This window comes from Sinocyclocheilus anshuiensis, unplaced genomic scaffold, assembly GCF_001515605.1.
Source record: "Sinocyclocheilus anshuiensis isolate Anshui unplaced genomic scaffold, SAMN03320099.WGS_v1.1 scaffold1906, whole genome shotgun sequence".
NCBI classification, from domain to species: Eukaryota; Metazoa; Chordata; class Actinopteri; order Cypriniformes; family Cyprinidae; genus Sinocyclocheilus; species Sinocyclocheilus anshuiensis.
The window spans coordinates 335,334-351,254 of record NW_015546187.1 but is presented as its reverse complement, the minus strand read 5'-3'; the positions used below and the strand labels follow the sequence as shown (position 1 = coordinate 351,254).

Sequence of the window (15,921 nt, the reverse complement as noted above, 5' to 3'; positions counted from 1 at the left end):
ATTTAATATTTTTTTTTCTTAAATATATACATGCATGTGTGTGTATTTATATATACGTAATAAATATACACAGCACACACACGTATACTATGTAAACAAAAACTTTTAGTTTGGATGTGATTAATCGCGATTAATCGTTGCCCAGCACTACTTTAAATATGACTGCTGCTTATTTCCTGTGCACTTCAATACTGGTCTGCACTTGACTGTAGTCGTGTCTGTCTGCTTATTGAGTTTATTTAACCCATCACAATTTATTGGAACTGTGTGAACTACTCACCTTAATGTTGGTCTAAAGGCTTATTACTTAATAACCCCAAAAATGTCCTACTAGCACTTAACAATTTAATGGCAGAGAATGGTGACTAGTTTTTTTGAAGCAGATGCATATCTATTGTAAAATAATCCTATGCATCTCGTGGCGTATATTCCATGCGAAGGTATACTGATGGTTTGGTGAGAAACCAACCGAAATGGCAAGTTATTATATTTTATGAAAATCTTGCTCACGCTGCGCACGAGTGCATATCCGTTTGAGATATCAATTATAATCAATTTGAATAAAACAAGACTACATTATAAAACTCTAACAGTAGGCTATTTAATATCTGTTGTTCTCCGGTTGTCAGTCAGAATGACAGTTCTTGCGTGAACATTATAGGCCTATATATACCCAAGCCAATTTATTATTCTTTGCTTTTTGTCTTGGTGTTTAATATATTTATTTTGAAACGAATTAATTAATTAATTTCTTAATTAAACAAACAGACTTACTGGGTGAGCAGGGTAGGCTATGACAGCCTCATATCATACCCTGCCATGCCCAGCTGATGCAAAGAATATAATTTATATATACACAGAAGAAAGCCCTGTCTATGGTTTGATCTTCGGCTGACCAATCAGCAGAAAGGGGCGTTTAATTGCCACCCACAAGTAGAAATCGAATATTCAAGCTGTTTATTAATTTTTCAACCCTTGAACGAAAAACTAAAATTTAAGCTGAATTCTGTTTTTTCGGCTTTTTTTGCAAAAAATAAATAAATAAAAAGGAGCCGTTTTTTTTTCTTTCATTTTTTTACTTTCAATATTAAATTAAAAAACGAATGAACGAATGATACACGGATTGTAAATGTCTTTATTCATTCGATTCGATTCATTCAAATGGCTGATTCATTCAGGAATGAAGTAAACGGCTCTCTCTATGAATGGGCTTTGAATGATTGGTTCACACCATTCGTTCACGTGAATCCATTCAGAACTAAACACCGATGTGTTGCTCACAGACGCACAGCAGTTCTGGTGTAGCTTTATAGGTAATATTTTCGTTGGCAATATTGAACAAAAACACACAATATTGTGTTTAAAATAGGTCTGTGAACACAATATAAACTACTTGTTTACGGAACTGTTGTATAAAATCACATTTGCACCTTATAGCCTAGGGCCTAGGCCTATACAGTCTATGATTTGCACTCGTGTTCTTCCTGACAAAAACAGCACTCGTGTGACATTGCTCTTGCTGCTGGTGTGATATCGCTTATCATATGATATAAATAAGAGACAAAACTCATAAAGGGGCATTTTTGCCCCAATATCTTGAATTGTAGTGCATAACTTCGTTTATGGAGTTGTTGTCCTGCATCATATTTGTCAACAGCCAACTGTATGCAATATAAGATGAGATGCAGGGCTGGGGGCGGGGCTAGTGCGTTAACGGCATTAAAATATTTGAATCACGTTATTTTTCATAACTAATTAATTAAGTTAACGCGTTAAACTCACAGCCCTAATATATATATATATATATATATCAGAATCAGAATCAGAATGAGCTTTATTGCCAGGTATGTTTACACATACGAGGAATTTGTTTTCGTGACAGAAGCATATATATATGAAACCCTTAATGCTTATTTCCTCAATGGTTATGTTACACTGTAGGCTAATCTAGCAAATCTCAAAATGAATATCCATTTTTCATACTATATATTATCATATTGCGATGCCTAAATTCACTTAATTTTAGCTTTTATTTTTCATTTTAGACAAAGTAGTTTAGACTTTTTCTTGAAGGTTTCCTAATTCCATACAGTAATTATCTACCTGCACTCCAGGTCTTGTCCAGAGGCAGCATGGTTCAAAATGATCGTCTGTCTGTGAATGTGAACACCGGAAGAGGTACACAGCTCTTTGACATTAGCCATCACATTGTTCTCTTATTGTATAAGTGTATTTTTATGGTTTATGTACATTGTGTCTCAGCATGTGTCTTGTTTGTTTTCACAAATGCTCTCTCACTTTCATAAAAGAAAACAAAGGAAAAGTGACATTCACACTGAAGAATACAGCCGATCTTACTCCATACGCTCAGGTGGTGGTTTACACAGTTCTTCCCAATGGAGAAACAGTAGCAGACAGTATGGACTTCCCCATTGAAGAATGTTTGCCAAACAAGGTCAGAAAATCCCACATGAAATCTCATTTCAGAACTCAATGTGCCCTTCAAGTTTTTATGTTGTGGTGAGAGCGTGCCTGTACTTTTACAGGTGTCCTTAAAGTTCTCGTCTCCCACCGCAGTACCTGGAGAGAGGACATCTCTTAACCTGAAAGCCAGTCCTGGCTCCTTATGCTCTGTGCGGGCCATTGATCAGAGTGTGCTGCTGTTGAGACCAGAGGCCGAGCTGGATGCAGCCTTTGTATGTTACGCAATAACTTACATTACAACTATAAGGAATTGATCATCTCTATTTTAAGAGATGGGTCAGGGACGTGGCACTATTTTTTTTTTTTGTAAAAATACACTAGAAATAGATCCATTTACAAAAATGAGTCGAATACACTTCTTTCATAATAAGCATGTTTTAAATTTTTTGATAACTGATTGATAATTAGATCATTTATTGGGGTAAAAATTTAGTAAATGTCAGAGTGTGAAGTAAAAAATGCCAGAGTGATACAACTGTCCTTATATTATAATGAAAATAAAGCCTCTTTAAATATGGACAGTTATCAGGATATAATTAAACATACAGAAAATTCAGATTTCTTCATTTGGTTTAATCCTGACCAAGGGACTTAAACATAAGTTAATTATTAACTGGAAATGCAACTCACTTAAAAATCTGTGAGTATGGCTAACAAAAGATCTAACAAAGTTGTATCAGAATAACTCTAATGTAATCAATGGAAAAATTAAAGATAATCTTAAACGTTGGTCCTTCCTACCATATTTAGGACCAGTTTTACTAACAGCTTGCACCAGCGCAAACCGTCTTTTGGCATTAAAATAGTACTGTCAGGTTTTGCTAAACACGCGCAGTGAAGAATTAGTGCTGAAAAGGCTTGGACAGTTATTTTTGCACCTGACCTTATGAATATATATTTGTAGGAGTTTCCCTTTCAGACGCAAAATTTATGGGAGGAGCGTATTCAAATGAATCACGCAACGAGATTTACTAACGTTAGCGTTTGTCAAATTACTGGTATTTGCGCCATTATTTAACGCCCAAAAAGCATGTCTTAAACCAGGGCTGTCCGAACTCGGTCCTGGAGGGCCGGTGTCCTACAGAGTTTAGCTCCAACCCAAATTAAAAACACCTGAACCAGTCTTCCAGTCAGGTGTGTTGAGGCAAGTTGGAGCTAAACTCTGCAGGACACCGGCCCTCCAGGACCGAGTTTGGACAGCCCTGTCTTAAACTATTAAACTCTTAAATTGTTGCTAGGAGAAGGCACCGCAGAGAAGAGAGAGCGCGTGGTAGAAGGGAGAGGATTTTTTCCACACATATGAATTTTTTTGGAATGCAAGAAGAACACGAAAATATAATTTGCCAAGCCATGCTATTTTTTATTGGCTTCAGGAAATAAAAGACAACTTGAAACCTTCAACTAGGAGTCACGCAATACCAGGTCTATCAATACTTCTCGCAACTTCTAGCTTCATTTTTTGGGGGGGGGCGGGGGCTCCAGTTCTTTTCAATGTACTGTGGCTTCTTTATTTATTCTTTATTTGTGACTGCTCTAATTTGCGCTGCGCTTGGTATATTGCGTTGGCCGATATGTAAACGAGATTTTGCGTCTGTGTTTGCGTATTAGTAAATCACCCGAAGAAATGGGAACCTATGCACCTTATATATGTAACCTGAGACGTTCCCTTCCGAGGGAACATCGAACTGCGTCCTCTAGCGGTCGCTATGTGGAATGGTATATCCATGCCGCCATGCTGAGGGGAGTGCATGCCAAGCACCACGGCGAGCACTAAGTACCAACTCTACCAAGCCATGGGAGTTGCCCCTATAGGACGCCTTGACAGCTGTTAGTGACATTGTCCCCTTCGGCCAAAGGCCTGAGCTGCATACCCTGACCACACCCTGACCCTGACCTGTCACCCAGGGGGGCTACCACCAGCTCTGAATGAGCTGGCTTGGCAGATCTCTGGTAGCAAACACCCTGCTCAGAAATGTATCGCCAGGAATAGATAAGTCGAGTGGGGCCCAAGGTGAAAAACCGGGGCCTGGACTAACTCAGAGAAAGGGAACGAGGCTGACAGTGCATAACCTATACCATGCAGGATTTTAGAAAGTGCGCAGGATGCTTAGCGTACACACTTACCACAATGTGGCATCCAGCTCTCAGACCGAGAGGGGAACACCAGCGCTCAAATTGGAAGCAGTGTGCTCATAGATAACCCTCTAGAGTGAGGGGAGCACTACAAGCTCAACCACAAGAGCAGCATATCAGGGAGGCAGAGACCTAACAATCTGGTATTGCTGACTCACGGAGCTCTGGGGCGGAGAATTTGAATCCCAGGCAGAGAGGAAACTCAGATGCACAGAAGGAAGCAGTATGCTCACAGGTAACCCTATAGGGTGAGGGGAGTACTTCTGAACTCACCAAGAGAGCTGCCTAAAGAAGATGGCAGAGCTCTTGACATGGCTGTCCGGCGGAGCCCACAGAGCGAAGGATTTGACTCTCGAATGAGAGGGAAACACAGATGCTCAGAAGGGAGCGGCGTGCTCACAAGTGACCTTCTATGGTGAGGGGAGCACAACTAGCTTGACCAAAAAGCAGCCCGCCAGGGAGGCAGAAAGTAGACCAGAAGCCTGGCATGACTGCTGACTGGAGCTAAATGGAGCGGAGGCCCAACTCTCAAAATAGAAGAGGAACTCAAATGCTCAATTTGGGAGCAGAATGCTCATAGGTTACCCTCTAAGGTAAGGGGGGGGGGGGCACACTGCTAGGCTCAACCAATCAAGGAGAGCAGCCTAACAGGGAGGCAGAGAGAGACCTAACAACCTGAGGCTGCTGCTCAATGGAGCTCCAAGGAGTGGATGACCCGATAAGAAGAGACCTTAGATGCTCAGTTGGGAGCGGCGTGCTCTAAGGTAACCCTCTTAAGTGAGTGGAGCACTGCTAAGCTCAACCAACAAAGAGAGCAGCCTAACAGGGAGGCAGAGAGAGGCCTAACAACCTGAGGCTGCTGCTCAATGGGGCTCCAAGAGCATGAGGGGAGCATTGCTAGACTCGGCCAAAAGGGGCAACTTATCAGGGAGGCAGCAAGCGGCCAAACCACCTGATGTCGCTGTGATGGAGCTCAAAGAGCGGAGGGCTCTGCCCTTAGCAAAGAGAGGGGAACCCAGCTCGACCGAAGCGATCATTAGCCCAGGGGCAAAGTACCTAGCTCTCAAATAGAGAGGAGGACTCACATAAACTGCCCAGGACCGGCGAGCTCATAAAACACCCTCCGAAGCAGTGGTAGTCAGGGGAGCACGGCCAAACTAGGAGCGACAGGCTCATAGCTAACCCTCGCAGTGAGGAGCGCACTTCCAAGCTTGACCAGAAGGCAGCGCTAGATTTGAAGGGCCAGTCTAGCAGGGCCCAACGAGAGAACGTCAACTGATGCAGCTGAGCACAGTCTTATATTCTCTATCTCGATAGAGAGCATGGGTCCCATTTAACCAGGCCCAAAGAGAACATGTATAGGCAACGGGACCCAATAACCCATTCATGCATACAGAGCTACTGCTCCTCAGAACTGAAGCACTCAGGAAGAGTTTCCGCAGAAACACATCTCACTTGTACCTTAGGGAAGTCAGTGTTCTCAAGCCCACTCCGCGAAGGGGCGATTCACTGGTTCGACCATAAGGGCAGTGTGACAGGGAGGTCCCGCGGGCCTGACCATCTATCGAACTGCAGAGTGGAGTTAAGGAGTGTTAAGCACTCAACGCGTCAGCGAGGGGAGCTCTAGCTCAGAGAGCATGCATGATGGTTGAGAGGATGACTCAAATCTCAACATGGGTCCCATTTAACCAGGCCCAAAGAGAACATGTATAGGCAACGGGACCCAATAACCCATTCATGCATACAGAGCTACTGCTCCTCAGAACTGAAGCACTCAGGAAGAGTTTCCGCAGAAACACATCTCACTTGTACCTTAGGGAAGTCAGTGTTCTCAAGCCCACTCCGCGAAGGGGCGATTCACTGGTTCGACCATAAGGGCAGTGTGACAGGGAGGTCCCGCGGGCCTGACCATCTATCGAACTGTCAGCGAGGGGAGCTCTAGCTCAGAGAGCATGCATGATGGTTGAGAGGATGACTCAAATCTCAAGAGACCCCTCGGGGCAAGACATGAGTAGTGAGTCCTGGCCAGGGCAGCTTCTCGAAGCAAACACCCAGCCAGGACACCAGGGAGCACGTCACGAAGCATATACTCCAAAAAGTGCTCAACCTGAATGGAGGATCTGCGAGTCCTGAGGTCGCAGTGTAATACCGGGGACCTGATGGCTAAGGAGGCTACCGCAGAAGCCCAGCGACTTGGCTGTGTGGTCCAGTAGGCATGAAGCCGAAGATGTAGGGCTAACATCCAGCCTGGATCCGATACCGACGGGTGAGGTCATCACCACAATCGGTCAACAGCGAAACAGCGCAATTCAGAAAACAGGAACAGGTCCAAGTAGCGCTGCGGGGAAAACTAGTTAGTGAATTCACATAAACTAGCAATAGAGTAGATGAAATGGATCGTCCTCACCCACCACGGCTCCCGCGCATGACTCAAGCTCACGGATATAATCTGAAGGCGAAGTCCGAAGAGCGCTTGGGTCTGGACCATCAGTAGATATTTCTATGGGATATAGAAACTAACCAAAACATCATAGGTCCAGCATGAGAGACTGTAATGCGAGCGCAGGAGGCTCCTACCTAACCTCGGTCAGGTGGGTGGCTTTTGGGGAATTAATGGGAGGAAGATTAGAGCAGATGTTAATACTCTTAGAGGGAGGTGAGAAGATGGCTCAGGTTTTACTCTGGTCTGGGCGAGAGTGTTGAGAACACCTCGTCTGGATCACCTCCCTCAAATCTTGCCTGTTACCCTTTGACTCACGCCTCCTTTGAGCCGTACCCGAAGGCGGGGGAGGGGCGCGAGTAGCGACACTAGTCTTCTATGCCCGCCTCTGACCCTTAGATTGAGACGGGCCAGGACCCCTTTGTTGTTCAGGCTCAGACCTGGACCTTCTTGGAATGAAGGATTTAAAGGCAGCCGTGCGCATCTTGGCCTCATTAAACTTCTCGACCACCATCTCGACGGAAGTGCCGAAAAGCTCAGAAGGGAAAACTGGCACATCAGGGATAAAGCCCTTCTCTTTTGTCCTGATATCCGCCAGGTTTACCCACAGATGCCTCTCCGTAACCACCATGGCCGCCATAGATCTGCCAATGGCAGTGGCAGCCTGCTTAGTGGCACGGAGAGCAAGATCTATGGTGCGATGCAACTCAGCCACCTCATCAGGGGATAGAAGCTGCAGCCTGATCTGCTGCTGCGTATGCACTGCCTCGTCTGGATCACCTCCCTCAAATCTTGCCTGTTACCCTTTGACTCACACGACCTTTGAGCCCTACCCGAGGGCAGGGGAGGGGCGCGAGTTGCGACAATAGTCTTCTGTGTCCGCCTCTGACTCTTAGATCGAGACGGGCCAGGACCCCTTTGTTGTTCGGGCTCAGACCTGGACGTTCGTGGAATGAAGGATTTAAAGGTAGCCGAGCACGTCTTGGTCTCCTTAAACTTCTCGACCACCGTCTCGACGGAAGTGCCAAAAAGCTCAGAAGGGGAATCTGGCGCATCAAGGAGAAAGCCCTTCTCTTTTGTCCCGATATCCGTCCAGTCCACCCACAGATGCCTCTCTGTAACCACCATGGCCGCCTTAGATCTGCCAATGGTAGTGGCGGCCTGCTTAGTGGTACGGAGAGCAAGATCTGTTATGCGATGCAACTCAGCCACCTCATCAGGGGATAAACCCTGACCTTTATCCAGGTCTTTCAACAAGTCAGCCTGATAAGTCCGAAGCACCGCCATGGTGTGCAACGAAGCTGCAGCCTGACCTGCTGCTGCATACGCCCTGCCATTCAAACGAGATGTATCTTGAAGGGGTTTGGATGGCAGGGAGGGAGCCTTAAGAGAAGATGTCTCACACACAGAGAGATAGCAGGCCAGCATCTCTTCAATAGGGGGCATCTTCTCATAACTGTTCTCACGCATCCTCTCAATATTGGCATAACTAGTATGCTGAAACCTATGGATGTGGGACGAAAATGGATTTTTCCAAGCCTTCTCAATTTCCACATGGAGATCAGGAAGAAATGGAAGGCTCACTTGAGCTGGAGGGCTGTGGTCAGAAAGATAACGCTCATCGAGGCAGCCTCGAGGCGCCGCTTTCTTGGCCTGCTTCCACGGCAAGTCAAGCCTCGCCATGGCGCGTTCCATAACCTCAAGCAACTCACCGTACGCAGGGCAGGAGGAATGAGAGGACTCAGTCTCAACTTCTTCATCCTCATCTGACATCTCCTGCTCTTCCTGGCTTGGAGCCAGCAGAGCACTAGCCGCTGGATCAGACGATGTAAGAGAAATAGCATCGTCATCCAGCAGCTCACTCTCGTCCGTGATCGATGAGCGCGAAAGGGAAAGACCCTTTTTCAACTCCTCAGCCAGGTCCACCTGCGATCCCCACAAGTTCATTTTCCTCTGTGCCTCAGCAGCGGCGGGTCCTGAACCGCGGGGAGCTGATGGCTGCCCCTCTTTCCTCGAAAAAAGAGACAAATGAGAGCGGAGCTTTTTCATCGGAAAATGCTCACAATGCACGCAGATTGCCCCCTTGAGGACATTGCGCACGTGCTATTCGCCCAAACAAAAGACAAAAATCGTGTGTGTCATCAGGTGTCAAATAACGAGGACACAGATCCACACACTTCTTAAACACCTTACTAGTGCTTGCCATGGTAAAGAAGAAAAAAAAATCGTTCTTACCGGAATGAAGAAGAGGATGACGTGTTCTCTCTGCGCCCTTTTATACTGTGGTCGCACCGGTAGTGACTGGGCTGTCATGGGCTGTCGCCGGCCAATGATATTGCCGTGTTTAGATGTATGCTTCAGACACCGGTCACGCTGAAGGCATTTGCCATAGCGACCACTAGAGGACTCAGTTCGATGTTCCCTTGGAAGGGAACCAAGAATTAGATATAAAAACTTTTCAAATGGATAAGAGTAAAGGAGGTATGACCCTCCCCAGTCTCAAAGATTACTACTATGCCACACAGTGAAAACCACTGGTATATTGGTGTGATTTAGAGGTGGAAACAAAATGGAAAGAAATAGAAAGTGAGATCAAAGGGATGCCATTTCAGGCTTTAATAGGTAAAAAAAAAATCTAACTTCCGAATGCAGAACCATTGTCTTAATCCGATAACTCAATTTAGTTTGAAAATCTTGTTTACAGTAATAAAGGAGATTCGTTTGGAGAAGCAAATTCAGATCTTGAATTGGCTGACACATGACCCAGACTTTAAACGAGGGACAACGGATCATAGGTTTTAACAAGTACCTCACTTTGCACAATTATAAATGATAGCAATATGGAAAGCTTCCAAACTTTAAAAGGCAAGTTTAGTCTTGTAAATCAAGACCTATTTAGATATTTACAGGTACACCAATATAATTTGTGTAGAAAATGATGTGATGTGTGGAAATATATTATGACTTTTTACTTTTTTTTCAATATTTTAACAATATTTTAATGTTTCAAAAATATTTTTAACAACTGCTTCACTGCTCATTAATATTTTTTAAAAATCATATGGTGTAGTGAAAAATATGATATTACTTTTTACAAGGTGGTTACATCACAACATTAAAATGTTATTTAAAAAAAATATATATACATATATATAATATATATAATAAAACAATGTTTTAATTAAAAAATATATTAACAAAACTGCTTCACTGCCTATTAATATTTTAAAATATTTTTTTAAAACAAAGTTCATTAGGTGTATGAAAAAGGTTTTTACTTTTTACTTGGTGGATAACATTTTTTGAATCATTAAATAAAAAATGGTGTACATGTTTTTTCAGAACCTCATAAAACATATATGAATACAAAGAGTACACTAGATTTACTAGATGTTATGCACTATATTTTTATACAACTTTTAACATGTTTAATTATGATTTTTGATTAATTATTAGGAGACTTCAGTGTCAGTCCTACGGATCAATATCTGTTATTATTATACAGGTCTTTGGAATGCTACCAGTCCAGAGTTTGTCAGGTTACCCATACAACATTGAGGAGATAGAGCCTAACCCCTGCCGTCCTCCCTGGGAGGTGATAGTCCCACTTGCTGAACCTGCAAGGCGCAAGCGTTCCCGCTTCTATTACCCTTACTACGCCGACAAAAATGATGTCTACAACATCTTTAGAGTAAGATACACAAAATCTCCCATTTTGTATTTCAGAGGTCTTTCATTGTCATCTGATTCTTACTGTACACTATCCATTGTACACACAGTAACATAACACTTGCTTTTTCCTAGGCAGTTGGAATCAAAATCACTACCAACTCTGACGTGAAAGCACCTATAGTTTGTGATAATGACATGGCGAAGGTGATGCGATGTAAGTAACTTGTTTTTTAAGGATTTGGAAATACCATTTATCTGAGTGACCCTTATGGAATAAAACTACATGGGAATATACTGTAAAATATAATGAGATATATTACATAATACATTTCCATATATTGGAAACTAGTGCTTATATTTTTCGATATACAGCAATATATGCATTGACAATGTATGGCTATATATTGATACATACAAATATATTTAGAAATGAAGACAAAGATAAATCTAATATTCATGATGTTTGATCCTTTATTAAGTTTATATTGCACATACTGTAGATGTTCCCATAAAAATGTCAATGTATGTACACACATATATAAACACATTCACCGAATGAATTAAAGCAGATTTTTAGTTCCCAACGTGCTTTGCTTCTGACTGTTAAAGGAGAGTAAACATTTTTAAATTAAGTGTCATGTGTATTGCTCAATATTAATATAGGGGGAGATCTGTTAGTGTTTAATGTTGTATTATTTTGAAATGTAAAAGGGTTTCTGGTATGTGTAAGTTTGTGAGGTTACCATTGTGCAGAAGAGTAGAGAGACGGTTAGGATGACAATTGGTCAAACACCATTAAATTATGTTACTTTATTTAAAAAATAATGGCCGTGCACTTTTCAGCACAGTGATAGTCCGTTAACTAAGTGTTTAGTATGAGCAGGTGTGGTTATGCTATTGTAAACTAGCTAGATTTTAAAATATGAAACATATATATTGTTAAATATAAGAAATATATATTTCCATATATATGTGTATATATTGCATGAGTAAATATATGTTCAATATATTTTTACACATGCAGTATACCGTATCTTATCACATGTACATCTATATATGATAAAGTGTATTACTGAATATAAAATTACATATATTGTGATATATAAGTAAATATATTGTCACATATTTTTCAGTATATGAAAGCGGCAATTGCTTATCTATTATTCAATATATTGTAATATATTTACACAATGTATTATTCTGTATAATTTCTAATATACCGTTATGTCATTTAATATATTTTGATCATTCATATATTAGGAAATATATTTTCTTTGCGTAAGGGTAGATTCTCCAGGTGTGAGAAATCCTGCTGAGGAGATCCGCGAATTCTTTCCAGAAACCTGGATATGGGATCTTATACCTGTGGGGTATGAATCTGCACCATGGCATTACTGTATATATACTGTACAATTCTTTTTAATTATACAAAAACACTATATATTCTTGTTTTCACCAGGACATCAGGATCTGTGGATTTTGCAAAGATTGTCCCAGACACCATCACTAAATGGGCAGCAGGGGCTTTCTGCACATCCCCTGTCGGGTTTGGAGTGGCCCCCAAGACTAATCTCATTGATTTCAAGCCCTTCTTTGTGAGCCTTGCCCTCCCTTACTCTGTTATCCGTGAGGAGACGTTCACTCTCAAAGCCACTGTATTCAACTACCTCCCCAAATGTATCATGGTAAGCCCCCTTAATGTGTTTACTTGTTTTTCCTGGAGCGGTTTTGTAGTAAAAGCGTTTCCTGTAGGCTGACACTGTAAAAATCTCTGTCTTTTAATAAAGGTGAAGGTCACGCTGGTAAACTCAGCGCAGTTCACAGCTCAGCCGTGCAAAGGCTGCACTTACACTCAATGTGTTTGCTCCGAAGAGAGCCAAACCTTCCAGTGGATTGTTACACCCTCTGTCCTGGGTAAGCCAGATACTTTGACTTCTGTATGAGCAAAAACAAATAGAAATTTCATTTTTATTTCAATTTGCTTTCCCAAACTGAAGAGTTTATTTCACGTTTCTACCAGAACATGGTATTACACTTATAATATGAATGTCTTAAAGGGATAGTTCATCCAAAAATAAATGATTTTTTCTGCTGGTACAAAATATATTTTGAAGAATGTTGGTTATGGTTATCAAATACATAATGGAAGTCGATGGGAACTAAAACTTTGATTAACGACTTTGTTCAAGATATCTTATCCGCAGAACAAAGAAAGACATACAGGTTTGGAATGATATGAAGGTGAGTAAATGATGAGAGAATTTTATTTTTTGGGTGGACTTTCCTTTTAACATGTCTTGCCTTGACTGTCACAGATTTGTTTATTATTGCAGGCCCTAGGCCCAGGGTACTTTGTTTCTTCTGTGACTTAAATCCACAGTCACTGGTGTGTGTGTGTTTTACAGGAAAGGTGAACATTACAGTGCGTGCTGAGGCGGTCCGGAGCCGAGAACTGTGTGGAAACGAAGTGGTGACTTTGCCAGACAAAGGCAGAGTTGATACTGTGATGCACAGCGTTCTGGTGCAGGTGCGTGCCTTTACTGTATGTGAGCTTTCAGAAACCATGATTACTTTCTTAATACACATTCCTGGTCATACTGTGTTGAAACATTGTTCTAAAGGAAAAAACAACAACAACAACACTTTTTTAGATAAAAGCTATTTGGGTATTGTTTAGGGTCTTAAAAATAGTTAAGATAGTTAATAGTTAAATGTTTATTGTAAATTTAATACTATATCAAGTATCTATCTATCTATCTATCTATCTATCTATCTATCTATCTAAACCTTAAAAATACAATTGAAACTGTTATTAACCATTTTTATTCTCAGGCAGAAGGAACTAAACAGTCAATCACTCAGAATGAGCTCATCTGCTTAACAGGTTAGTGGCATTATAGTGTGTTGTGCTGTCAATTAAAAGAAGAATAAAGAAAAAAAAATATTCCAGCTTTAATAGAAGTTGACATCTGTAACATGCTGTCAGTTACTACATACCACGGATAAACATTTTGACCTTCTGTTTGTAAAAATAAGCAAAAATCCTGTTTACATTAATGCATTACAGTGGAAGTCAATGATGCAAGGTATTGCACTGGATAAATGTTAAAATACTTTCATCGTTTCAAAAAAGCTTTAACAAAAAAGCTTCCAATTTCAGCTTTTAAACCCTGTGTCGTTTTCACAAGAAATGGAGAAAAGGATTGTCTGTAGTAAAGTACAGCATGACCACATGTTTTGAACTTGATGTTTTTTTTTTTCTATTCCATTAGACCGTCCACAGGACACATCCGTTTCTCTCACTCTACCCAAAGTGTTTGTCAAGGATTCTGCAAAAAGCTTTATCACTGTTCTGGGTGAGCCTACTGTAAAAGATATGTTGACAAATGTACATAATATACATTGATTGCTGTGTAATATAAGTATTACAATGTTAAACACTATGTAATCAATAGAACTGCTCTCAATGGGTAGTTCTGGGTTGTTTTTTTAATTATACTGAGGGTTATTTGGCTGTTTGGTCCGTAGGTGATCTGATGAGTAGTGCTCTGAGGAACATTGGTGATCTGTTGGCTATGCCGTACGGTTGTGGAGAGCAGAACATGCTGCTTTTTGCCCCCAATATCTACATCCTTCAATACCTGGAGAGCAGCGGGCAGCTCACTCCTCAGATAAAAGACAGAGCCATAACCTTCCTGGAGAGCGGTGAGGAAAACTGTTATAAAATAGAAGATGCAGTAAATTTTTTTTTTAATACAAATATGTTTAAATATTTTGCTAAAAAGGAAATCAAAAAATTCTGATTATAAAATTAATGTTTGCAGTCTTGTTTTTCTTTTAATAAATAAAAATAGCGATATTTTAACAATATCAATTTACAGATAATTAGTTATTTTTTAAACTTTTTTTTTTCAAGCTAGCACATCAGAGCTCCTCTTGTATCTTCCATTAGCTGGATTTGACAGATGAATCAACTCAGTGGTGAATCAAAACTTAATGAGAGAAATACCGAACTTAAATTAATTAAAAAAAACAAAAGGTCCAGTTGATATAATCAAGCATATCAGACTTTTTTCTTTCTTGTGTTGCAGGCTATCAGAGAGAGCTGACATACATGCATGATGATGGATCCTACAGCGCTTTTGGGAGGAATGATCCTTCTGGTAACACCTGGTGAGTCTGGTACAGAGACAATTAAAGCATTTAGTTACTCAGCTTAGTTGTCTTACTGTGTGGATTCTGTCTTCCTGTATGTGGATTTAACGGCCTTCTGGTAAGAAGGTGTTTCTGGAATAGGGAAAACCTAGTCCACATGAACTTTGCACAAGGAAACATCCTGAAAACTATTGAGTCAGAGTTACCAAATTATGGGTATTTGACAGCAATTTCTATTGTTTCCTCAGGCTAACTGCATTTGTGATGAAGAGTTTTAGTGGGGCAAGGAATTATACATTTATAGATCAGACTAACATCGATCAGGCAAAGGAATGGCTGGGTCAACAGCAACAGGACAACGGCTGCTTCGCCTCTGTTGGGACACTCTACCATATTGGAATGATGGTAAGAACAAGAGAGCCATGCTCAGGTCCTTTATCTGCTGTTGGAAAAAAAAAAACATTTTAAACTAGCCTAAAGTCCCAGCTGGTTTACTGTAGTCTACACTGCTGGTCAAAAGTTTGGAATAATTAAAGTGTTTTTAAAAGTCTCTTTTGATGAAAACAGTTATTTTAAAATGTAATAATATTTAACATTTTTTACTGTATTGTTGATTAAATAAGTGCAACATTGGTGAGCAAAAAAATATTTGTTCAAAAACATTAAAAATCTTAATTTTTCAAACTTTTGACCGGTATTGTGGCTGGCTTTTAGGATGGAAGACCAGATTGACCGGAATGGGAGGCCAGCTAAACCAGCTCAAACCAAGCAAATCAGCTGTTCTCTTTCAGCTGAAATATTCTGGTCAGCTAATAACATACCCCTTTCTATCAAGGTTTAAAGGGGTCTCACAACGAAACAGCGTCACACACGGTGGCCTAGAGTGAGCGGCAGTGGCCTACAGTGAGCAGAGGCGGGTGGGCTTGAGAACGGCGGGGCCGGCGATTTCGATGAAGGAGCGTCCGGAAGGACATGTGACTACCGCGGGCTGGACTCCGCTTCGTCCACGGGGAAAGCCGATCCGGCGATCCACAGGG

At 41.3% G+C, this 15,921-nt stretch overlaps 1 protein-coding gene across 1 annotated transcript in view; it reads left to right on the top strand.

The window, feature by feature from the left end:
* The window catches only part of LOC107701398 (alpha-2-macroglobulin-like protein 1), a 34,596-nt gene that overhangs the window by 10,306 nt on the left and 8,369 nt on the right, over positions 1-15,921 (top strand). The window contains exons 14-27 of the mRNA XM_016503395.1: positions 2,115-2,178; positions 2,310-2,455; positions 2,547-2,696; positions 10,563-10,748; positions 10,862-10,943; positions 12,027-12,099; positions 12,189-12,414; positions 12,517-12,643; positions 13,135-13,260; positions 13,566-13,613; positions 14,002-14,085; positions 14,258-14,434; positions 14,821-14,902; positions 15,133-15,289. Of these exons, the coding sequence (XP_016358881.1) occupies positions 2,115-2,178; positions 2,310-2,455; positions 2,547-2,696; positions 10,563-10,748; positions 10,862-10,943; positions 12,027-12,099; positions 12,189-12,414; positions 12,517-12,643; positions 13,135-13,260; positions 13,566-13,613; positions 14,002-14,085; positions 14,258-14,434; positions 14,821-14,902; positions 15,133-15,289 (1,728 nt within the window). The remainder of the gene's footprint in view (positions 1-2,114; positions 2,179-2,309; positions 2,456-2,546; positions 2,697-10,562; positions 10,749-10,861; positions 10,944-12,026; positions 12,100-12,188; positions 12,415-12,516; positions 12,644-13,134; positions 13,261-13,565; positions 13,614-14,001; positions 14,086-14,257; positions 14,435-14,820; positions 14,903-15,132; positions 15,290-15,921) is intronic.